This window comes from Mirounga leonina, unplaced genomic scaffold, assembly GCF_011800145.1.
Source record: "Mirounga leonina isolate KUSES-001 unplaced genomic scaffold, KU_Mleo_1.0 Mir_93, whole genome shotgun sequence".
In the NCBI taxonomy this organism is placed as follows: Eukaryota; Metazoa; Chordata; class Mammalia; order Carnivora; family Phocidae; genus Mirounga; species Mirounga leonina.
In genome coordinates, this window is record NW_023270854.1 from 5,504,758 (window position 1) to 5,530,756 (window position 25,999).

Consider the following 25,999-nt stretch of genomic DNA (forward strand, 5'->3'; position numbering starts at 1 on the left):
GAGGGAAGTAGCAATTGTTGTAGCCATGTATGAGAACACTCTATGACACCTTTGTAACTTCTTAAAATTTTCAATAACCTTTCTTTATGGTGAGAATTTTTTCTTATGCTTGTATAGGTATTATGCCTTGTCTTCCTTTCAGAGTGTTACTCTCTTGGGACTAGCTGCTGTCTCGATATGATGCTTATATAAAGGAAAAACAAAAATCCGAGTCCTAGTTTGTTCTTCTCCACCTAAGTGTAGGGGATGGGAGTTTGGAGTGTGTCTCAGCATAAGAAAGCTCTAACGTTTTCATCTTGATTTCCCCATCCTTTGCCCACCTCATAATAACACTGTCCCAGGTACTACTCTTGTTCCAGGGCATCCAAAGTTTTTAGTAATTGCTTGACCCAAGAAGGATTGGATGTGTTTTAAAAGAAAGGATGCTGGTAACTGCACTATTTCAATAGCTCCCCACTACAGTCACACTCCTGGTCTCTCTAGATGTTGATTGCTGTCAGCCTCACACTCACCCTGATGCATTCTAGCCCAAGGATGTCAATGGGGTGGGTACAGCAGATTATATTTTTCAAAGATGGCTTTCATCATATCTCCCATCCCACATGCTCTTCTGCAATGCTACCATGTCATTCCCCCGCTGAGAGGTGCATTCTAATTCTCTATCTCCTGGAAACTGGGTGGACCCCATAACTGCTTTGACCAATAGAAGATGACAGAAATGATAATGACCCACATGAGGTGAACACTCTCCCTGGCCCTGCAGTTTGCATTCCCTGTTGAGTCAGAAAGCACTGTGAGAAGTGCAGGTGATCTTGAGAGTACCACAGTGTGAGAAGCCCCAGCCATGTGGAAACACCAGAGGAGGAGACATCATCAAGGAGAGGGAGAGAGAAGAGCGTCAAGGCATCAGATTGCTAGTAAGGGAGTTTTCTGGAAGTTGAGCTTCAATTCTGGCCACTTCAGCTGATACCAACTACATGGAGCAGAACCAAGCCACGCTTCCACACTCTTCCTGATGGTTCGTTTTCAAACAAAGCCTTGGAGCAGTTTGTTACACAGAACAGAATTAGTGCCTAGAAGAGAAGGTGCTGCTGTGAGAAAAGACTGAAACAAATGGCGCGGTCTTTGGGACTGAGCAGAAGTCGGAGGCCTCGGGCCCCTGACTCTCTTTGTCGGAGCTGAAAAGACAATGTGTAAATTGTTGCCAGAGACAGGAGAAAAGTTGGTGGGTGCTGTGTCGTGATAGAAAGTGTAACACGACTGTAATGTAGAAAATAGAAAATAGAAAATATACCTGAGGACGGAATGAATTTGGCCCAGGGGCTTACTGAGAAGATGCCAACAGGTTTCTTCCAGCCATGTGCAGTAGGACACAACTAGAGAAGGAACAGCTACAGGTGGGACTGTTCATCTTTCAAGCAGAATTTAGAGGAAATAGGAAGCAGAACTTGCTACGTTAAAAAAAAAAAACAAAGCTTTTTGTCATTCTCAACCTTTCCAGATAGCAAAATACTCTCAAATTGAAGAAATGGCTTAAAACAAAAAAAAAAAAAAAGAAAGAAAGAAAAAGTCAGATCTGGGGCCTGGCCAGTAAAACAGGGCTCGAGAGGAAGTTCAAATCAAAGTTGAAGTTATAAGAACCTTGGTTAAAAATTCAGAGCGAAGAAAAGGTCTCAAGAATCTTATGTGTATCTTGCAGTTCCTCTCAACTAGACCAATAGGGCAACGGATGCTCTTGAAGGCATTGTTCCACAGTGCCTAACTCTTAGCCCAATGCGGAGAGAAATCTCTCAAAGAGATTAATGAATGTAATTTTTATCTGATGGAGGGGAGCACCTCTAATAAGATCCATAGGAAACCCACAACATTTTTAATAAAAATGTATTGACAGAAGCTTCCAGAGCAATGCTAGGGTATATTTATGGCATTAATACAAACTCTCAGGCATGCCTGGGTCGCTCAGTCAGTTAAGCAACCCATTTTTTATTTCAGCTGAGGTTGTGATCCCAGGGTCCTGGGATCAAGCCCCTTGTCGGCTCCACGCTCAGAGGGGAGTCTGCTTGAGGGTTCTCTCTTTCTCCCTCTGCCCTTCCCCTTGTTCTTTCTCTCCTGTCTCAAGTAAATAAATAATTTAAAAAACCCATACAAATTCTTCCTCAGCAACTCCCTACTCATAGCCCCTAGCCTGTTGTGTCTCTGCTGCAAGCCCCGGTTTTCTCAACTCAGGACACCAGTACCTTCGATTTCTTGAAGAGCATCTCACAGTATTTGTATTGGTTACTGAGCATGGCTGTGATATATGCCAACCTCTCTCAGCTTAGATTGAATCAGCATTGTTACATTAAACCATAAAACCACGTATGTCTTAATGATAGAACTATATTCTAGGGATTGATAGAGACATAAATACAGATATAATACAGACAGAGATACAGAATAAGTATGGGTATAGATGTTATCCAGGTACTTAGGTTTTTATGAAATTGCTTCCATCTACAAGACACAAAAATAGGTAGTTTCCACCACTGTGTTAATAAAAGTAGCAATATTTGTTTACACATGCCTGTCAGTGAATCCAGTGCTTTATAGGTAAATCAATTTCATCATTAAATAACTCTGTATGTTACTATTCCTGTCTTAGAGGTGAGAGAAATAGGCGAAGAGAGTTTAAGTAATTTTTATGTATTTACTAATTGACAGATCTGGCATTCTAACAAGAAATTCCTGACTCCAATCTTCTTAACTTGTATACATTACATTTAAACACTGTAAAAACCTTATTAAGGAATTGTCCTTTCTTCTAACAGGCGATGCTATTTTGCTTGGTTATATGTAATGTGTCCCCACCTGCTTTCTCCTTATGTTGCATGCATGTGTCTATATGAATGAGTATGTAGTTAATTATTTATTCTAGTAAGACTTTACGACAGCACAATGATCTCTGCCATTCCCCACATATACCTTCTATGTATCAAGGCCTTTCTGTTTCCTATGCTTTTTTTTCTACAATGCACCTTCTGTTTTCTTTAATTGCTCTTTGAATTCTTTTTTTTTTTTTTTTTTTTAAATACTAACCCTCAGGGACACTTAAGCTCAGCAGTGGCTGCTCTGGAGGCAAACACAGTCCGGCCGGAAGTGAGGGGAACAATGGCAGAAAACATTAAGGTTTTCCTCTGAGCTCAAGGGAAACATTCAAGTTGAACAGCAAGGTTTGTTTTTGTTTTCTGCTGTGAGTTGGAAGATCTGGATTCCAACAGTTACTATGTTACAAATAAAGTAACACTGTGGAAATTACTGCACTTCCTTTGGCCTCATTTTCTTCATTCTTAAAATGATAAAATGGGGGAAGATCAAGTATTGCTAACTCACAGGCATATAGAGGTGAGGCAAATAAGCCTTAACAATTCTATCTTGTGTCCCCAACAGTCAAAACTGCTGTCGTGACGGTATTGGCTGAGATGTAAAACTATGTTGGTGAAGATGGTACAGAAGTGTGGATATTTCCCACATTGTGTGTCAGAGTAGTGGAGAACGGCAGAGATTGTAGCGAGTGACCAATCCTTTGTTTGAATTAAAAGGGCTGCTGACTTTGGGAATGTTAGTTAACTGTGGTCCAATCAGGATTTTTCAGTGAAGCAAAGATTATTAAGAATTGGACTTAATAAAATATATACCTCAAAAGCATCAGCTAATAACCTTGACCAAAAGAATTCCTGTTGTGCTTTTCAATTATGAATTAAAATGATTTTAACTTAGTCCTTTCAGATGTTAACTCAGATGTTACTCAGTTCTCATATCCTGACCTTGTGGGAGGGGTTCCTGTAATACCAAATATGCCATCCAGCTTGCAGTCTCTAAGCAAAACCTGAAAATAAACATCTTTTCAAGAAAAGATTCAAATTTTATCCTATGCCTATATACCAGTTCTTGCTGGTCTGTCTCATCCCTTCCTGTCTGTTCGCTTGACAAAGGTGCACTCTGTGCAAAGGACTGTGTTAAGAGAGCTTTCAGAGTGCCCCTCAGGAGGTTCGTGCTTTGTATCATTTCCAACCACCTCTTCTTTCCTTCTACTCGGTTAGAGAGCATCCTTTTAGAAGGAACTGCAATTGTGACAGGAGGGTGTACTGTGCACAGCCACTCATAACCGCAATAAATCCTTTATTTCCAAGAGACATATATTGAAAAATTAACTATGTATGTCAATTAGAAAACTATGTTGAAGACTACTGTTTAAAAGGATACGTTTACTAAAAAGCACTGATGGCATTTTCCCTTGATGCTTTAAAATCATCACAACTGTGACTGCTTGGCAAAAATTTTGCTGCAGGATCACTCCCTTCTGAAATTCTTTTTTTTTTTTTTTTTTTTTTTTTGCACCTCAGTCTGCCTTAAAACTGGGGGAAAGAGCTATTTTATATTTCTCTTCTGGTCTTGCAAAAGGAAATGAAAACATTTGGGATGTTTCCTGATAAGTATTGAGTATTAAAGAGAATGGACAGCCAAGGAAAGAATAGATACATGACTTTGTTATTAAAAATATTTACAAAAAAACAGTATTTTCATTCATTTCCATACACCACAGCTTGTTCACTCTTTAGAATTATTTCATGAGTCAGACGTAAGTCCTGTCCTAGCCCAACATTTAGCGTTATTTTCAACAAGTACATCCTGGCTTTTGCTATTTTCTTTTCTTTTTTTTTAAAGATTTTATGTATTTATTTGAGAGCGAGAGAATGAGAGAGAGCACATGAGAGGGGGGAGGGTCAGAGGGAGAAGCAGACTCCCTGCCGAGCAGGGAGCCTGATGCGATGCAGGACTCGATCCAGGGACTCCAGGATCATGACCTGAGCCGAAGGCAGTCGCTTAACCAACTGAGCCACCCAGGCGCCCCTTTTGCTATTTTCTAAATCATCTACTGAACACTCAATAAATCATAATAATAATATGATATATCCTAAATACACAAAGGAAGAAAATTTAGATGATGCTGTTATATAATTAAGGATAAAAATTATATCTGAGGCAGAAGCGATAGTCACATATGGGATTAAACTTTATTCTTGTATGGTTTTAACCATCGCAACTTTAAGTGAAACTTTGTGTTTCTTAATGTACATTTTGTCATGAAATGTATACATTTGTTTTTCAGCTTAATTTATACTTACCAAATGTGGTAAATTCCTTTTTCAACTAGTGATTGTTTTCTCCCCAAAATCACAGTGAGTGGATGCTGTGCCCTAAGTCAGTACAGAGGTGGATCCTTTAGAGAGATCAGTGCACCTTCCTATGTCAGGATGTATCTTATAGATGTTCCTTTTGTTTATGCTGATTTACAGAAGACTAGTTATTAAATAGGCTGGTGACTATTAAAAAAAAAATCCTAATGTTATCTTTATAAGCCACTGTCAAATAAATACCAATCAGAAGTACAGTAAAGTTTTTCTAAATTTCCTCATAGACCGGTGGATCCTGGAGTTATTTTTATTCACCTCACATTTCCCCAAACAGAGATAATAATACATTGTTCCTGGAGCACAATTATCATTGGATATGAAACATCGTGGACAATGACCACATGTCTGTAAGTACTGATGAAAACTGGTTGAATAATGTAGTGCTCTAATAATTCTTGCCCACAAGAGGCTAATATTCCTGTGATATCTAACAATACCATGTATTCATACTTCTAAGAACACCATGTTTTATTTCTCTAGTCACGTTCAAAAGGTATCCTGCCTGGTTTAAATGTAAGATTTCAATGATTTTAACTATCCTCTGTGTTATGAAGATTTTCTACTCTGTCATGATATATTTACAGGTTGTTGAAGGGAAACGGCTTCCCATGTTGGTTCAAACCAGTTTCACGTTATGAGAATTGCAGATAATTTTTAAAGACGTTCCGATATTTGGCAGCAAATTATTTATTAATAAATGTTTTGGATAAACTAATACCATGATGTGTAGATTGGTGAGTTAATAAAATGGAAAAACAACTTTATGTAACTATGTAAGTAAATGAAAACAATTATTTAAAATAAATTTATTTAACATAGAGTATCAGAAGCACTATTTTATTTGTTGCTTTTGTAACAGCACCTGTTACAGCAACAGAAAAACAACTTTGAGGATGCCAATCCTGCAGATGAATTAATGAAAGAGTCCTAGGGGATCTGCCGCTTTATAATTTTTTATACAGAGCTATGAGCATGCAGAAATATACTACTTGCTTTTGAATCAGAAGAGCAAGTGTCCTAGCTACACCAATTCTTTTAAGGGTTTTGGGAACCTTTCTTACCATTCATCATTATAAGGTACGATGGAAGGAAACTAATGTTATCTTTTTTAAAATATTTTATTCACTTATTTGACAGAGAGAGAGAGAGAGAAAGAAGGCACAAGCAGGGGGAGCAGCAAAGGGAGAGGGAAAAGCAGGCTCTCCGCTGAGCAGGGAGCCCGAGGTGGGGCTCAATCCCAGAACCCTGGGATCAGGACCTGAGCCCAAGGCAGATGCTTAACCAACTGAGCCACCCAGGCACCCCGTGGAAACCAATGTTACCTTAATTGGGTTCCAGGGGTTTGCATTCTGCATTATCTTCTGCAAGTAGTATCTACTTTGATGCTAATTTTGAAGAACTGTGACAGGCACCCTCTTCGGGGACAGCACATTGAACTTACAAAAGCTATCAGTTTATAACCACTCCCTTTCAAAACAATCATGTCTTGAAATCTGACCATATGTATGCATAACCTTCCTTGGAGAAGCTGAACTTTTCCCATATGTTGGTTTTTCTCAGAAAGAAAAATCTTGTGGGTTCCCATTAGGGAGGTAGCTTTACTCAGCAAGTGGTGGTTCTGAACTCAAAAGTGAGAAGGCAATTTGCCAAGAAAGCAGAATGTGGTGGGTAGTTTAAAGTATTTCTGCATGCCTGGTAGGAAAATGAATAGAATTTTCAAGGTAAAGTTGCAGCCACAGCCCAGGAGGATTAGGGCAAAAGTGCAAAGCCACATCATCCATCAGCCTCAGTGTCTGGGTGAGTGAGCGGAGGACCTGGTCCAGGACATGCACACTCCTGCCCTCAGCACTGAGGTCTGAGCAGAAATGCCACCTCTCAGCCCCAGATACTGCCCAGGAGAGCACTGGGGTTCATAAATCAAAGAGGCCCCTATGTCTGAGAATTTGAATTCCAACACAGACATATGGAGCCACTAGGTTATGGTGGAGCAGTGAAGAAATGAATAAAAAGTTTGTATCACCCTTTTTTCTTCTTCTGGGATTTCCTTCCTGCATTTCCTATAAGAACGACTTTTGCAGCAAAATTTAGGTGGCCACTTCCTTGGCCCAGTAACACAACCTGCATGCTGGGAAACTGACCTGGGCAAAGAGGAGGAAACATGTTAGACATACTTGAGTGGGTAGATTTAGCAAAGTCCAAGTTTGTATTCTCTTATCTTCAAATGGCAACTGAGAAATGTAGTAGTTTCCCTTAAGATATTTTTTAACGTTGCTACTGTTGAATGGTTTTATCATTTTCCTAAAGAAGACATATTTTTTTCTGGATGTAAACATAATTACCATCTAGTTTTAAAAGTTTCAACGTCCCACTATCAACATTTGGTGTTGACCATTTTTCAAGGACCCTCCTTCCCCCTTTGGGGACCTGCATCTTTGTCATCTATTCACACATCTACTAGCCACTCTAAAGGTCTGCTAACCACCTCTGGTCCCTCGTGCTTCTTTGCAGTTGGGGCATTTCTTCCTCGACTCCACTCCCATCCACCCCCAACCCCGCCGGCACAAGAATCACTCGTGGGTCCCACGACTCCCGCGGGACTTTCTGCCTACTTCTCCTCTCGACCCTTTTGCAAGTACAAACGCGGCCAGATACACACGGGTTTCCTGGGGTGCTCCTCCTGGCTTTGCATCCATCCACTCATCCCTTGATCTTTCCTTGAGCTCTTAGCTCCTCTCTCGGGCTCCCAGTTCGGGTGGAGTTGGTTCTCTGCCGGTGCGCAGTCTCTGTCTGTCTGTCCCTCTAGCTCTTCCTTCCGTCCTGCCCCATCTACCCGCCGTTCATTAAATGGATGGAAAGACACACACTCTCTATCTCTCTCTCTCTCCCTTCTACCTGGTCACTTTTACCCACGTCGAGGACTTGCAGCTACCTGGAATCCAGGAACCGAAGCTCAGGGGAAGGAGTCTTGGAGGTTGTGTCTGGACTCGGGGGCCCCCCACCCCGCCCTGGGGGTCGCGTCAGTGTCCCTCTTGTCACAGGACGGCCAGGAGCCCTCCACCCTTCGCGGCCGGGCGCCAGGGGAGGGCGGGCAGCGCGCGGGCACCGCCACCCGCACGCGCGACCCCACGTGGGCGGCCCCGCGCCGCAGCAGCAGGTGCCGCGCGGTGGAGGCCAGGCCGGGGGCCCGGCTGCGGCCGCGGCCCCGCGCGAACCCTCTCTCTCCCCTCTCGCGGCCCTCTCCTCCCTCTTCGGCCTTCGGAGGTGACCCCAGGCTTCGCGACACTCCCCTCCGCGCTGTCTGGCTCCTGAGTCCGCCCTACCCCCGAATAATCACCGCCATCGTGCCCAGCCCGAGCCCCAGGCCGCGCTCGGGAGCGGGGGCGGGCCTGGGGTGCAGGATCACTGAGGCGGTGGCCGGGGGTCGCGGGCCTCGGGGTAGCCGCGAGGTCCGGCCGGCGGCGGCGGTGGCGCGGGCGGTCCGCAGCGGCCGGGGAGGGCGGCGGGGGCCGGAGGGGAGGGGAGGCTGCTGCAGGGCCGGGGAGGGACTCGCCCCCCTCCCGCGCGCTCCGGGCCTCCGCGGGGCCGCCCGCTCTTTATTGTTCCTTCCTATTCGTCCATTCGCATCTTACAAGCTGGGCTTTTCCGGGCTGTTTCCCCAGCAACTCTTTCCCGCCCCCCCCTCCGCTCCTGAGTTTAACGCGCGCGCCCGCGCGTGTCTGTGCGTGCAGAGGTGGGGTAGGAGGTGTTCTCTGTTTGCCTTGGGGGTTTTAAATATCTTGGGGAGGATGAAGGAGTCTTCGCAGAAGCAGTTTGGTGGGGGCGACCTAAGCAAGCATCAGGCCAGGCGACTGACGGCGAAACTTTTACGGCTGCCTCTGCCTCCCGCGCGCCCCTGCCTGGTCTCCCAGCCCGAGAGCGCAGTAAATGGCAAAGCCTCCCCCTCCCCCCGCCCCCCAAGCCCCGATGGGAGAGAGAACACGCTTCCTCTAGACAGATGCGATATAAGGGGTGGGAGACAGATCGACCGCGATCTCTAACCCGTAAAAAGTGAAAACTGAACCCCAAAGGGAAATTTCACGCGATGGCCCCTCCCCCGTGCTCGCCTTCTATCGGGCATCGGGATCCAGCTCCGGATTTGCCTGCTCCCTTCGGGCCCGCTCAGCCCGGGCTGGCCGAGTGACGGATCCCAGCCTGGTCCTCCCCCGCCCCCCCCGCCCGGCGCCCCCGCCCCCCCTGCCCCCCCCCCCCCCCCCCCCCCCAGGATCCGAGCGGGTGTGATGTCCTTGCAGCCGCCGCCGCCGCCCCAGTCCGCCGCCCAGCAGCCCCGGGGGTGCCGGCCGCGCCGCGCCGCCCAATTTCGCCCGGGCTCCGGGCTTCCCGGAGGGTCGCGCAGCCCACGGCTATGACTCAGGCGCGCCCTTGGTAACTCTGCCATCTTCCCGCTCCTTCCCCCTCCCTCCCTTCCCCGCCCCCTTGGCCACCCCCGCTCCCCTCCGCACCCTCACGCCCTCCTCCCAGACGCCCACCCACCGCTCCTCTTTCCGCGAGATCGCAGAGGTGGCGCGGAGCCCGGCGAGCTGATGACGGACCCCTTCCTCCTGTCTTCAATGCCTCAGCGGAAGATCCCCAAGGGCTGGAGCGAGGAGGGCTGCTGCTGGACATCCTCCCGGAGAGGTTGCTCCGACCTGCTGCTCGTGGTGTACGAGACTGGGGACTGAGCGAGCCCCAGCCGCCGCCGCGCGCCCGCCCCGTCGCGGCCGTCGGTCGGGACTGGCCCCCGCCTCGCCGCGCCCTCTCCGGCCCCGGCCCCGGCCCGGGCGCCCCGGGGCTCGCCCCGCGCCGCCGCCGCCCGCGCGCCTGCTGCCCGCGCGTCCTCCTGACCGCCGCGGCGGCGGCGGTGATGCGAAGGAGGAGGCTGCTGCAGCCCGCGGTGCTGGCGGTGGCGATCGGCGGCCGGCTGTGATGCGAGCGTCCTGGTGGGGATGCTGGCTTCGCGGCGGTGAGCGAGCCAGGGGCGGAGGACGCAGGATTCGGACCTCGCTGCCGTGTGCGCTCGCATCTCGCTTTCTCCGCTCCCTGCCCCCCCTTCATTTGGTTCTCGGTTTGCACATTTAAAGCCCCCGACTCCGTCCTCCCGCGCCGCTGAAGTCTCCCCGCCTCTAAATGGAATTAGTGGAGATCGGAGCCTCTGGTGCAACGAACAGACATGATCTATGGACGCAGTTTGTTTCACAGTGAGTACCCTTCCCGCCGCGCGGGTCCACTCGCCGTCCCTCCTCCCTCCTTCCCTCCTTCCCTCCTCCCTCGTGGCCGAACGCGCGCGGAAAAGCCTCGCCGCCGCGCTCCGGCCGGACCCCGCAGCCCCCGCGAGTCCGGGCGCCTGTAAACTTTCTGGGTTGCAGCATATCGATCGAGGCGTGGGGGCGGCGCCGGGTCAGTGCTCGCCGGGTCTCAGAATCCGCGGGGGACAGTCCTGGGGGCGGAGGCGAGCACGTGCGGGAGCCGCGGGGAGCGGGCTCGCGTGCGGGCGCAGGTGGGAAGGGGCAGAGCGCGGGGCTGACAGTTTGCGGGATGCAGGGAAGGGTCCTCTCTCGGGGGCTTTCGGAGCTCCGCCGGCGCGTATTTTCACTCCAGGGGGGAGGGAGTGTGGGGCGCACCTGAACGCCACGCTTGCGGGGGGGGCGAGTGCCAAGCTCAACTCCTGAGTGCGGCGTTACTTAGGTGAGCGGTAGCGCGTGCGGTTGACAGGAAGGTGGCTTCGGGAGTCGCCAAGTCAAAGGCAGTGTGAGAAAAGGTGTGGGGAATTTCACATTAAAAAGCTAGGATTCCAATCCTGTGCCACGCAGCTGAGAGACCGGCTTTGTGGATGTGTTGGTCGTAGTACTTGTTCCATCGTGTGATTCCATCAACACAGGAAAAGCAGAGTAAAGACAACGCCACGCGGACGTCCTGGTATTGATGGCGTGTACCTGTGTGTCTGTGTGTGTCTAGAATCCTGGCAAGTTAAAATAAGATTTTTTTTTTTTTTCTGTTTAAACACAGACGACAACAGCTAATGTTTTCATCTAAAAGCAGATGATCAGGCAGGAGTACAAAGGAATATAACCGATATACTTTCTCAAATGTTAATTTAAGGCCCACATTCTTTTCTTGGAATAATCTGAAAACATAAATTTATGAACTCCTGCCGTGAGCTTCAGTTTAGGAAATCATTGTGAATTATACCTTCCCTTTCCCAAGTTAATCGTAAGGGGAAATAGAATTATACATCTAATGGAAGTTAGAGATTTTAGGGAATTGGGCAACAAAATAAATAACAAAGATAAATTAGAAGAGGAAAAAACAGTACTTATGAAGACTAGATTGTTTTATGACTCTTCTAGTTTTATATATATAAAAAATCAAGATACGAAAGTAAAGCAGAAGTTCCGGTTGCAACGGTCTTTGCAGATTTACTCTTGTTAGAGATCAGGGTCTTTTTTTGATACTGAAAAATTGGCTCATTGAAATGCTCACAGAAATCGCCTTTCTCAAGAATCTATTTCTGGATAACACTAAATATTAAGTCAAGGTTAAGGTTAGAAGAAATTAATTGCAAGCTTAGGAAGTGCTGAGGACAGGGGTTACTTGGTATTATGGTACCTTTTTATAAGAAACGTTTTCGTACTGCTGCTTAATGCCTCCAATCTGCATTTATCTGTTTTTCTCCTGTTCCCTTCCCCCAACTGCCATAAGATTTGCCTAAGTATTTGTTTTCTCAACTACAACTACACTGGCAGTGCCTTAGGGTCCGTCACGGGAGTCCTTCCTCATTGTTTGCCTTTGCAGCCTTTCGCCTGGCTCACGCTTCCCTCAGAGATGCTAGCAAAGCCTTTCCCTAAGGGCGATTAGAAACAATACAGGTCCTGAAATCCTACTGTAATGTGACAGGAGTAGATTACAGTATTGCCTCTGAAGTTTTGAGGTACGCATTTGCAGTTCTGGGGTGTCATCTATCCTTAACTTGCATTACTTCCTGAAGGGGTTCCTAAATTTTCCTGATTTGTACATTTTTAACGAGTTTTGGCACGTTCTGAGTTAACTTGGAACGGTTAACAATAATACAATTAATCTGCTTTGATATTATCTTTATGTCGTTATAGAATGTGATCATTTCAGTGTATATTAATATGATCTCTTTCTAATTTTTCTTTTCTGTTTCAGTTGTAGCAAGTTTAATCATCTTCCATTTGTCTGGGGCAACCAAGAAAGGAACAGGTGTGTTTCTTTGGGAAAATGCAGTGGAAGACCTCTAATTATTTACATTTTCCTATTTTCCCCATATTCTTAATATTCCAGAATATCTGAAAATTTTATAGTGTGTATAATTGATTGATTTTGACTAACACAACATTTCAAAATTAATTTACTAATGGATATTATAAGAATGTCCTCTCTATTTTTAGTCTTTTAGAAAATCGGATGATGGCTCTTGTTTTTATTTTTTACAGAAAAGCAAACCACCTCGGAAACTCAGAAGTCAGTGCAGTGTGGAACTTGGACAAAACATGCAGAGGGAGGTATCTTTACCTCTCCCAACTACCCCAGCAAGTACCCTCCTGACCGAGAGTGCATCTACATCATAGAAGGTAAGGGGGAGAGAGCCCTGGCTGGAGAAAGCTCCAAGCCAAACCTGGCCATCGCTGTGCTTTGGATGGACAGTATGCATATGGACATTACAAAAATTGGTTTTGGAGACCATACACAGAAATATCTCTTAATGAATCAAATGACTAAAATTTGGAATCAAGCTAATTATTGCAATTATTAGCAATGGGTTATGAGTAAGTAAATTCAGGCAAATAAAAGCAAATTAGTAACAGTTTATTTTACAGTTGACTTCATTGATTTAGAATTCTTAATTAATGGAATGGATGCGGAGTTGGCATAATATTACCTAATGTATAACAATTTTAGAAACCTAGTATTTTATTGGTTAACAGTTAGTAGAAAAACCTATACATTTGTTATTTTTCATTAATAATATAAAGTACAAAATGCATATTAATGTTAAAAATAAATCTATAATCATGTTTCCAAACAATCTGAATGATAGTTGCCTTAATTTGCACTAACAAGTAACATTATCATACTTTAATGCCAAAGTCAGGATTCCAAATTATGATGCTTCTTTTCATCATTTTCTTTCCTAACTCAAAAGAAAAAATAGTGCTGAAAAAGAGATTCATTTCCCTTTGAACATTTCCAATTTCCATTACCCTTGTAGACAGTACTCGATTAAGTACAGCTTTCTAAACTGAATGATCATTTCATCTAGTGATGAAGATTTTAATATTATAGATGTTAATACCTAAAAGCCCCAAATCTGCAACCCTTCTCCATCCCCCCACCCACACAGATACAGAGGGATTGAGCCATCTTAATGAAAAAGACAGTGTATGCTCAGTATTTATATCTAAATGAGGGGCATGTTCATTTGGTAGATCTTTGAAAGAAAAAGGCTTTCTGTTTAACTACTTTCAAGAATTCCTATTTAGAAATGATTCTTTTTTTATTTTTGTAACTTTTAAGCTAAGGATATTACCTCTTTCCTTTTTGTGCCTGAGGGTGAACTTTTAGCAAAGATACACTGCACTACAAGAAGGAGGAAAAAAGAAGAAGCTCTGATAATAAAAGGATAAAACTAGAAATCTGAGATCTGCAGTCTTATTCCTCATGTGATTGATAGAAAAGGAAATTGAAATATGGAAATTCTGGGTTAAACTTTGTTGTTCTCTTCACCAAGTTAATATTACCTATCTATTATATGTATGTGTGTGTGTGTGTATATATACATAAAATGTTCAAAAACTTAACATATATTAAAACATTTAATCATAGGAAGTAGATGTTTTTTGTTGTCCTTATTTTATAGACAAGGAAACAGACGCAGGGAGTTTAAATGTCTTGCTTAAACTCACGTAATTTGTGTTTTGAAGCAACTGTATTTTAAAACTTTGAATTATTAAAAAGAGTGAAATCAATTAGTTCTCTCATTTAAAGGATTATTTCAGAAGCAGATCTTTGCATATTAATTGCACTTTCGTGTTTATTGTTATTTAGAATTCAAAAACATTGCTAGCATTTTATTTTAATATCATGCATATATTTACATTCATTCCTAGTTATGTCAAGGACAAAACTTAGTTGAGAAATCAATAGAACCTCCTGTTACTATTAATCATACTTCTACACTCTTCTTGAAATACTTCATACCAGCCATTGTTTTCATCCATACATTTATTTAACCAATATTTATCGAACAACTACTAAGAAACAGCCTCTCTTCTAGGTACCGCTTAGAGAGTCTTTAAAAAACAACCATGGTACTTGCCTGTGGAATTTATAATGTGGTCTGGGGACCATGCCCTGTTCAGCAAACAATCTAAAGGGACCCCCAAATCAGCAGTGTTTGGAGCAGAGAGAAGGAGAGGAGCCTGTCAGGAGGAGGAGATGCTTTCGCTCAGTTTTGAAGAACTTCAGGGAGGTAATTCTCTATTCAGAATGGCCTGTGCAGAAGTGTGAGATATGGTGTGGTTGGGACCCATGTGTAGCTTCTGCATAGTGTGAGGAGAGGAAGAAGTAAGGAGGCTCAAGAGGTCAGCAGTCTCAGACAAAGGAGAACTTGGTATTCCGTCTACTCCAGCCGTGAAAGTTTGAACTTTATGGGATAGACAACGGGGTGCCACTGAAATAATTTAAGTGGAGAAATAATAAGCTGATATTTTGGTGAAGTGACGGAAGGAAAAGAAGTAAGCAGGAATGATTGTGAAGGACCATGTAAGCCAAAGTAAAAGCCTGAACTACGCAAGTGACATTGGCTGAGGCGTCAAAGGAAGAGATGAGAGGTCTTTAGGAAACTGAGTCATGAGTGCCTGGATGTAGGCAGGAGAGATAAGAAATCCCAAGACGATTCCAAAGTCTTTGGCTTAGTGACGTATAGATGGAACTGCCATTCTAGGTAAAGAATATGGGTGGAGAAAGAGGGTTTGAAGGAAAAATAATGAATTCCATTTTGGTGTTTATGGAGATGTTGCATACAGAAATTGGATACATGAGGGGGCACCTGGGTGGCTCAGTCGTTAAGCATCTGCCTTCGGCTCAGGTCATGATCCCGGGGTCCTGGGATCGAGCCCCACATCGGGCTCCCTGCTCCGCGGGAAGCCTGCTTCTCCCTCTCCCACTCCCCCTGCTTGTGTTCCCTCTCTCGCTGTGTCTCTCTGTGTCAAATAAATAAATAAAATCTTAAAAAAAAAAAAAAAAGAAATTGGATACATGAGTCTTTAGCTCACTGGAGAGCTCTGGGCTGAAAATAGATATTTATAGGTCATAAATATGGATTGTTGTTGAGGCTCCTGGTATGAATAATCGGTCTTTGATGCAGCTGCAGGCATCATTATATTGTAACAGCTCTCCTTTAGGATGCCAGTGGCACCGAGGACACAGGTCTAGAAAGAGCGGGAAGAAGACATAGAATGGGTTTCTGAAAAACAACAGGTAAAGGATGGGAGAGTAAGGAGAAGGGTAACAGGGACTGTGAAGGATAAGCCAGCGAGATGGACTGGAGATCAGGTAAAAGATGCCCCAGCATGTAATGCAGGTTACATTTCAGCAGGAAGGGAGTAGCGAAAATGCCAACTATTACAGCAAAGAAAAGTGAAGTAAAAGGAAACGCATCTATCGCATGAGGCCATTGAGAAGCTGATAGTAACTTTAGGACATATGCATTCATTGCTCTAGTGGGGGTGGGAGCTGGCTCCCAGCTGATGGAGGCATTGGGGGAGGGGAGATGTTAATGGACCCAAGGTAGGAAGGCAGTTACTTTCTTTTTCTTTTTGTCTTTTCTGCTTTCAGGGGGGCAAATTGTCATGTTTGATTCTGAAAAGAGTAGCCTGTTCTGTAGAAAAAGGTAAATGTAAAATACAAGAAAGGTCTAAATCATTGGTCAAGTTTCTTGAGGTAAGATAGGTTCTTATGAATAGAAGTGGAGTCCCAGTCATGGAAAGGAAGATCCCTTCGTGGGTTTCAGGTTGTCCTAAAACTCTCTCAAAGAGGGAGCAATGTTCTGTAACTATGTGCACTATTCAGGTGAAAGTGCTCGGAGTTTTCAGTGTGTCCAAAGATATGTTAGGAGGGGTTAAGACCTCTCAAAAAGGAACCTCAGATTTAGATACCAGATGACTTAGAGAAAACATGGAAGTAAAAAGCAGCTGTGAATTGAGAGATTTGAAGGGGAGGAAAACCTAAGTGTAAGAGGCTGAACTTAGAGAGCTTCCAATGGCTCCCATGCACTATAATCACTTGTTTTTAATTACAACAACTATACGACATGCTTATTTTTAAAACCTTATTTTACTGCCTTCGAAAATTCAGTTAGTGGAATTTCGTGTATGAGTGTGTGTAGTTAACTTCAACATGCTGGACCAAAGGAAGATGAGCTGTCCACGTAAGTGTGGCCTACCCAAGACCATGGTGATAGTATGTGTCATGAAGGAACATTGAGAGGTTTGTTCATCCATGTTGAACAGAACTTAAGCAACAGTGAAAATGAAGGTATGCATAAATGAATTCGTGTTCGATGGCCCTGCATTTCCTAATAGGGAAAGTAGATGGATATATGTTGCTCCATAGAGTTTTAAATAAATTAGCACAAGGTTGTTCTCATTGCTTTACTGTTCCCTAGCCATACATTATTTACATCTAAAAGAAATATCCTACATTCTCAAATAGTTTATTTCCTTCTAAAACTTATCATACTGGCTTGCCAATGAGCAGATAAACAAGCAGGCGCAGTCTATAAGATACTAATACATACAAATGATATACTTAATGCTACTACATAAATAGGTCCCTTTTTGCTATTGGACTAATAATCTCAAGGGGAAAAGGTTTTCCAAGTAATTTCTTAGGATACTTTCCAATTTGCAGATTTTTAAGAAAATCATTGAAACTTCATCAAATCTATCAATATGGTAATACTACAATTGTTGACCTTTCAGAATATACAGTAGTGGTAGGTAAAACCATCCCTGGTTTTTCTTGGAAGAGTAATAAATGTCTCTTTTCAATGTCCAAAGAGTCATAAATATTTTTGTAGATTAAAAATAATCCCTAAAATAGTCTTGTCACATGCATTGACCTTTAACCAAATGAGCTTCGATTATTCTGTAGGTCTCGAATTTCCAAGTCATCATGTATTTCAATTCTTTATAAATTTTTGACATCCACACAAGCAAAGCTTTCATTTTAAAGCCATCAAGGGTGATATTCAATACATATTTAAGAACTAGGGTGGTGTGGACAACAGTCATTCAGAATGAATACTGATCACATGGGGAGCAGGCCGCGCTGTGCCAGGTCTTACCTTACAAGTTTCTGGAGGGTGCTGGTCCCTGAAGAGGGCCACATGGCAGGGAGGCACTCAAAGGACTCAAGGCAACAGCCGTTTACTAACTAGAATAAATGTGTACGGCTATTTCATCAACTGTTATGGCTATTCTGGGGTATCCTGGCTGAATACCAGTCTGGAGTGCCAGGATTTTGAGCTGTTTTGGACATGACAAGGGAAAAATGGCAGGGGGCTAGCAAATGCATCCCTGTGGACGTCTATAGAGCTGCTAGCCCTCTGAGGCTCTTCCTGATGTTTTAGAGAGCTGTAAAAAACATTTATGAAGGCAAGCTCATTTACTATTCACCCAACAGAGATTTTTTTTTTTTTTTTTTTGAGAAATCCTCAATGACAAGGACTGTGCTTGCCGAGTGCCGAAAGAAGGTGAATAGATTTGGTCCTTAGTGAGTAGATTTAGAGGGGTGGTTCTTGTAAGCAAGGTTTTCCTGCATAAAGTGAGTAGATTTAGAGGGGTGGTTCTTGTAAGCAAGGTTTTCCTGCATAAACAAGAGTCAGCAAATTGGAGGTAGATACTCCAGAAAGTGCTAAAATACATGAAAGCCCGAAAGAGCATGCTGCCTTAGAAAACACAGTGTGTCTACAGTGGCCTGGGCTTAGGCTGTGTGTGGACTGGGAAGCCCCTGGAAGTGTGAGTTGTAGGATACCCTTAAGGGTCCTGCAATGTCAAGTGCATTGATCATTTTTCTATAGCTGATAGAGAGTTGCTAAGTTTAAACCTGAGGGTGACGTGGTGAGGTTTGTGTACTAGAAAAATTCTTCTTAATGCCCTTGTATATGCACTTGGGTCTAATCAAGACATCTGACTGGGACTGTTTGAATGTTTGGATAACTCTATGCTGAGCAACTCTTAAGCGGCTTTTGACCTTAAAACTTGATACTTAAGAAGATACGGGAAAAGTGACAGAAAGATGTCTTTCTACTTTCTAAACCTAATGTTAGTGGTCTTTCACAAAAATACTGTGATTTATTAGGTCTGTGTTAGACATCGAAATGGTCATTTTATATCCGAATAATCCTTTGTGCAACATCACCAGTTTTAAGGAGCATCCCTGAGACATTCTTATGGAAATGTTATCCCTTAGAATGCTTATGGACTTGCTTTGCTTTTCCACACGTCATGTTCAAAGTTTGATAGAAGGTATACAGATAAAATCTGAAGTAGAATTACAAAAATCTACCTAAAGATTTAAAAATGGCCTTCTAGACATAATCTTTCCTTTTTTTCAGCTGCCCCAAGACAGTGCATTGAACTTTACTTTGATGAAAAGTACTCTATTGAACCGTCTTGGGAGTGCAAATTTGATCATATTGAAGTTCGAGATGGACCTTTTGGATTTTCTCCAATAATTGGACGTTTTTGTGGACAACAAAATCCACCTGTAATAAAATCCAGTGGAAGATTTCTATGGATTAAATTTTTTGCTGATGGAGAGCTGGAATCTATGGGATTTTCAGCTCGATACAATTTCACGCCTGGTAAGTGAGGGTTTGGTTTTTTCCTGTTTTTTTCTTCCTCAGTTGTCTGTTTTCGTAGTACAAGAACTTTTGTAGGACAACTTCATATTTTTTTGGAGAATTTTCTAGCTCTATTTAAAATCACACCTACAGTGCTTTCTCTTTTCATTTCATAAATTCTGAAGGCAAATAAATTTTCCTTAAAATTTAGCCTCCACTAGAGGTGAAGTGTAGTGACTCAGGGGTCTGCATGATCATCAGGAACACAGTTAATTAAATGGACTTCCATTATGCTGAAATGTGTAATTCGAGAGGCGGCCTGTAATAAAGAAACTAATTACAGTATACATTGAATCCCTATAAACTTGAAAAGGCAATGGTAGTACTGTAAAATGTATCCATCAAAGTGATCTTTGGAGAACCTGAATAAAAAATTCTTTTGTTCTGAAAATTATAATTTTTAAGCAAATGGATCTTAGTGTAAAGCAGTGTAATCCCTTTTTAGAAATGCAAATTCCTAAGAGTTCTGATGAAAGCAAAACTGAGACCCAAAGCAGCCCAATATTCATTTGCAAGGTCTGCAGACATCATTTGTCATTATACAATTATGCATTCTATGTCAAGTTTCCTTTTAACCTGCTAATATTAAAAAAGGGTCTATGATGTTGACTGGCTCACTTGATGATGAGTTGTCATTTGTTACAATAAAAATTGGTTATCACATTTTTAAATTGCAACATCAGGCTGAAGCGATTTGAGATTTTATGAAGTGAAGTCATTTTTTTTAATGGCAAGATGACTCAACTTACCTAAAGCACGTTATTTATATGTAATTACATATTTTTCCAGTTTGTATATATTGCTTTACTAAGGCATATAACAGGCAATAATGAAATTGCAATATATGTAAAATTTGTTGACGTTTCTATTCTGTGTTACAGAGGTAACATAAGAACAGCGCTCAGCTGCTCAGTTTTCAAACACTAAAATTTTAAAAATAATTAAGATGGGATCAATGAGGACTTTCATTATGATATCATGGTTTATGTTAAATAAGCTGCATATTAGCGATATCATAGGTATTAACCTTAAACATTAGGGATCTTTTTGTAGTGTATCACTAAGAGATATTGTGGTTTTAATTAGGCTTAGTTAATATTGGATTGTTCACAGAAAACCTGGGTATCTCATATTGGCGATCAAACTAACTTGATGTGTTCTGAAAACTTGCAAACATTGAGACTACTTTATTAGTGCTAGAGTTATACATGGAAATTTTTTTTTCCCTTGACTCATAATTTCGAGTATAACCAGGACCTAAAGATAGTTCTAGGCTTTTATAAGTTATATCTTCATCCTAAGATTGGAGATCATGGGGATAATGCCTAGGATTTAAAATTGAGGTTGTATAAAGTTGTGAAGTCAACTTTATCAACATAAGCAATGCTGTCCACGTTTCTAGCTCTACCGGAGAGAACATAAATGTTGGAGCTCAGCGTGCTCTCCCAGGGTTTTAAAAAGCCGCTCTGTTCCCTGTTCCTTGTTTCTTTAGAGCCTCTTTACTTTATCTGTATATAAAAGGAGATTTTACTGCCAGGAACTACTAAATCAGAAGGAAACGTGACGAGATGATTCCATGAAATTGAGGATGAGTTATGGATGGAGCAAGGCTTCTGTTTCCACTTAGATAAACTAGGGTAAAGTAAGTGCACAGGGAGGCATAGGCTTGGCATGTGAAGGAACAGGAGGACCATAAAAGGGAGACTTGTAACACTTCCCTGACTGCAGACATTGACGTTTCGTGGCCCGAGGCCATTGCTGAGTGTCCCAATCATCTACAACTCATTTCATAAAGAGGCAGTATTGAGGAAGCCAATTAGTTAATGAAAGAGGAAGGGGGCAGGGATTAGTAATAATTTAGACAGCATTTAGGGAATAGGGAGTCAGGCAGGCTTCAGTTTAATTTGGGCTTAATTTTGGTTTGGTAGTGTGCTTGAAGTGGTGATTGGGGGAAATTGAAAAGGTAGAGTTCCTCAAGTCAACTTCATGATTGAAATTATAAAGCACTGCTGCAATCACCAGGGCATCCAAGTGGACCCCACATTGGAGGGCAGTGCCCTGCCCACCAGGACACATCCCGAGCTGGACCCCACAGTGGCTGTGAGGAACACTGGTTTTGGAACTGATCTGTCCTCAGTGCTGGCTTTCTTATTTCTTGCTTGCTGTAAACCGTGGACACGATCCTTAATGTTCTGTGCCTCAGTATTTTAATTTATAAAATAGGGATGATATTGACCACCACATTGGGGTGTTTGAAGATTGCTTGCTTGCCAACCAATGCCTATCTATGGATTTTTCGCTTCATATGAGATCTCAACTCTTGGTTGTTACTATTTTTTATTAATTTGATGATGTGTTCTTTAAGAACAAAGGGGCCTTGTTATAGTTTATTGAGAGAACAAGTGTCCCAGAGATTTTAAATTACAAGTGCTCTCACTCTGTTTTGGGGGCGGATGTGCAAAACAAATACCTGTAAGATGTCACTTTTCCCTGTTAGTTTGTTTAAATGGGTCTCGGCCTCCGTGTGGGGGTTGTAGTTATTTGCGCTGGAAGCCATAAAATATGTCAAAGCAGAGACAGCAAAAGGAAGGCCAGGTGGTCTTTATTATGTTCGTGAGCTCACTCCAATCTGAAATCTGGATCTTCACTGATAGTCTCGGAAACTTGAAGTCAGCATACTGAGAATGTACCCACTTTTAGGAACGAATCACATCAACCAAAACGTCTGAATATGCACATAAGACATGCATGCACTGATACACACATATCCACATACACACACACATAAACCTACATGCATTTTCAATAAGAATTCTTTGAGTCACACAGCTCAGTTTTTCTTGTAAGCAAACATACATACATGGGTATCCAGTTTATAATGAGAAGATTGTATAGTGAATGTGCGATCCAAATATTAAAGCTTAATTACATGAATGCCTGTTGACTAGCACCCTGCTAAGGTATGTGATGATCCATCTCCGTGGCACTGGATCCTTTTTTCAAGGGTCCTGTACATCTCAGACTGCCAATTCCCCTGTCCACTTTCTGCTTTCATTCTGCCTGACCGGGACACTAATTTGTGTCAACTCTTCTCTCAAAATTTGCTTCTATTTCTTAATACCTGACTCTCCTTGACTTTTCTTCCTACACAACTTGAAAAAACAGCCTTTTCATTTTGGGCTCCTGTGTTCCTAGTAGCGATGCTTCTGGACTGGTGGTGGATGGGAGCTAGCTAACTGGAGGTCATGTGTGGACATGCAGGGTAGGAGGGCAGAGCCAGAAAAGATGCCTTGGAAGCACTCTTAAAGGGGTAGTTCCTTTATCTCCTGACACCCTGGACTAGTCCTCACTTTTTACTTCATGGATTCTGGTTATCTTTGGATACTGTGTCAGTACCCAGGCCCACAGTGTGCTGATGAATCACCTAGGGTTATAGTCGAGCGTGCATAAGGATTGTGATATTGAGCAGCGGTCAGAGAGCAGTCAGCTGGGTCTAACCCTGGGATCTGCAGAAACGAAAGACAAGGGTGGGGCCTGAAGAGGGATCAAGGGACCCAGACCCCTGATGGAAGGCCCTAGGGTGATGTCTGTAAGGGAACCTCTCTTCTTCCTGTGTAAACAGAGTTGTGTTGTGAGGTCTCCTCACCAATACGCTCCCGCTTCTGAGAAGAGTCGGATGAGTTCAGAAATCACCAAAAATGTTAAAAATTACATGATGGACAATTTGGTAGCCCCCAGATAATTTAATGAGAAAACGTATAAAAGTGCTTATTATAATAAAATGATATTGTTTTCTCATCTTCATAGGACAATTTTTTTTTTTTTTTTATCTTAAAGAAAGATTTAAATCAAATGCATTGCAGAAAAATGAGTAACAATTGCCTTAGCTAGGTAGGGGGTGGAGGAGAATGAGGAGGAATTGAAGGAGCTCAGATGGAGATACGGTGAAAAGGTATTAGCATTATTAGTAATGCTTTCATTTTTGAAAATGATGCTATATTTTTGATAACAACTTATGTAAATAAAAGTATTTAAGATAAAAAATCAAAAAAGAGAAATACTATAGTCGGTAATCTTTAAATGAATTTTTGGAGCAGAGGAATACCATTTATCTATAATCCACATTTTCTTTTTTATTCAAACTGAGAATGTTTTTCAAGTAGAAAATAATTCTCCCCTACAGCCAGCTGCCTATATACTTCAGTTTTCTTTACCACTGGAAAATATAAATGAAGGAGAAAGCACATAACATACACTGTACCCCCAGTCTAGTAGCATTACGAGCGGCTTTATTCAATATTAAGGAAGAGAAACATCTAGGATGCTCTACTCTTGGGGAAAGTAATCCTTTCAGTCTCCTTAGGAACAAGTATCTTTTGTTAGCCTTGTAGTTTTCTTCCTAGTGGAGACATTTTCTGTAATCACCGACATATAATGTTTATGAAACCTTCCTCTTCTGATGTTTTTTTTTCTGAATGAGTTCTATGAAACAATGTTATATATAACCTATTCGAGAAATTTTACTTAAGGATTGTGCCTCAAAGTACCAAACAGGTGAGGTAGAGTCAGGTATTTCCATGCAAGTGAGTGAAGTTGTTAAATATATTAAGATCATTATCATATTTTGTACTTAAACAGCACCTTTCATATGAGAGCTCAAAGTGCTTTAGGACCCTTCTGCCCAATTCCTAGCGTCCTCTTAGACTCCAAGCTGATTGACATCAAAGGCAGCAGAAGTGATACATTGCAGCAATTTAAATTGAGTGTTCTAAAAAGATTTCTATGCATATTAAATGAAATATATTATTTAGGTAAAATACTGTCATGGACTCGATGCTATTTTAATTTCCCAGCACAGTGTTTTCTTCTTTGAATTTGAAATGTGAATGTATGTGCGAATATTAACCCTATTGAAAGTTCCTACATTTTCTTCTCTACATAATCAGAGTTGTGATACGTGCTCTGGTATGAAAGAAAAGAAAATGCATACATCTATCTATCCATATCATTTTTTCAATAGCTAAATTTTAATTTGAACTTGGCCCTAAAAGATGAAAGAATAAAAGGTTTTAAAGGCTGAAGTTGAAAGGACTTTATTTGATTACTTCATTTATCACATAGAAATAAAAGACTGAATAACTTTAGATCAGATAGCATTGTGTTGTCTATTATCTTTACACCGTAGACCCCAAATGGTTTAACTTCAGCCCAGCAAATGCTGTCAAATAGAAAGTGTATGAAACAAAATCACATTTCCTCTTCTTTTTTTTTTTTATTGAGATACTATTGACATGTAACATTGTATTAGTTTCAGATGTATAACATAATGACTTGATATTTGTATACACTGGGAAATGATTACAATAGGTCTAGTTTCCCCATCACCATATAAAGTTATATAATATGCAGTACATTATTATTAACTAGAGTCACCATGCTGTACATTACATCCTCATGACTCATTTGTTTATGACTGGAAGTTTGTACCTCTTGACCCCCTTCTCCAATTTCACCGCCCCCCCCCGCCCAAATTCCCTCCCCTCTGGCAACTACTAAACTGTTCTTTGCATCTGTGAGTTGGGTTTTGTTTTGTTTGTTCGTTTGTTTTGTTTTTTGGATTCCACACGTAAGTGAAATCATACACTGTTTGTCTTTCTAAGGCTGGTTTACTTCACATAGCATAGTGCCCTTAGTTGTCACAAATGGTAAGATTTCATTCTTTTTATGGCTGAGTAGTATTCGATTGTGTGTGTGTGTGTGTATCAGTGAATTCATCTTCTGTATTATATATAATATATATATGCACACACACACATGTACACATATATATATTATCTTCTTTATCCATTTATTCATTGATGGACACTTAGCTTGTTTCCCTATCTTGGCTATTGTAAACAAGGTTGCAATGAACATAGAGGGGCATATGTTTTCAAATTAGTGGTTTTGGTTTTTTTGAATAAATACCCAGAGGTGGAATTACTAGATCATATGATAGCTCTATTTTTAATTTTTTAAGGAACCTCCGTACTGTTTTCCACGGTGGCTGCACCAATTTATATTCCTAGGCTTTTTTTTTTTTTAAGCAATTGTAAATGGGGTTGTTTTCTTAATTTAAGAATTTTCTTGATTCTTAATCTGATAGTTTGTTGTTAGTGTATAAAAAGACAACAGATTTTTGTTATTGATTTGCGTTCACTTAACAGTTTTTTGGTGGAGTCTTTAGCATTTTCTGTGTATAGAATTATGTTGTCCTCCAGTAGTGACAGTTTCACTTCTTCCTTTCTAATTTGGAAGCCTTTTATTGCTTTTTCTTGCTCCGGCTAAGACTTCCAACACTATGTGGAATAAAAATGGCAAGAGTGGGCATTCTTGTCTTGTTCCTAATCTTAGAGGAAAAGCTTTTGGCTTTTTACCATTAAGTATGATGTTAGCTGTGGATTTGTTACAGATGGCCTTTATTATGTTGATGTACATTCCCTCCATACCTACTTTGTTGGGTATCATGAGTGGGTGGTGAATTTTGTCAAGTGCTTTTTCTGCATCTATTCGAGATGATCATATAATTTTTATCCTTCATTTTGTTAATGTGGTATATTATGTTGATTGATTTGTGGACACTGAACCATCCTTACATCCCTGGAATAATCCCAGTTGATCCTGGTGTATATTGATCATTTTTATTGAATTCAATTTGCTAATATTTTGTTGAGGATTTTTGCATCTGTGTTCACCAGGGATAATGGCCTTTACTTTTCCATTTTTCCTTCCTTCCTTCCTTCCTTCCTTCCTTCCTTCCTTC

At 41.9% G+C, this 25,999-nt stretch overlaps 1 protein-coding gene across 1 annotated transcript in view; it reads left to right on the top strand.

The window, feature by feature from the left end:
* Nucleotides 1–10,237: 10,237 nt before the first annotated feature.
* Nucleotides 10,238–25,999, top strand: part of NETO1 (neuropilin and tolloid like 1) — a 107,266-nt gene continuing 91,504 nt past the window's right edge. Inside the window, exons 1-4 of the mRNA XM_034995914.1 lie at nt 10,238–10,468; nt 12,438–12,491; nt 12,725–12,862; nt 18,910–19,158. Coding sequence (XP_034851805.1) covers nt 10,441–10,468; nt 12,438–12,491; nt 12,725–12,862; nt 18,910–19,158 — 469 coding nt within the window. The 5' untranslated portion in view covers nt 10,238–10,440. The remainder of the gene's footprint in view (nt 10,469–12,437; nt 12,492–12,724; nt 12,863–18,909; nt 19,159–25,999) is intronic.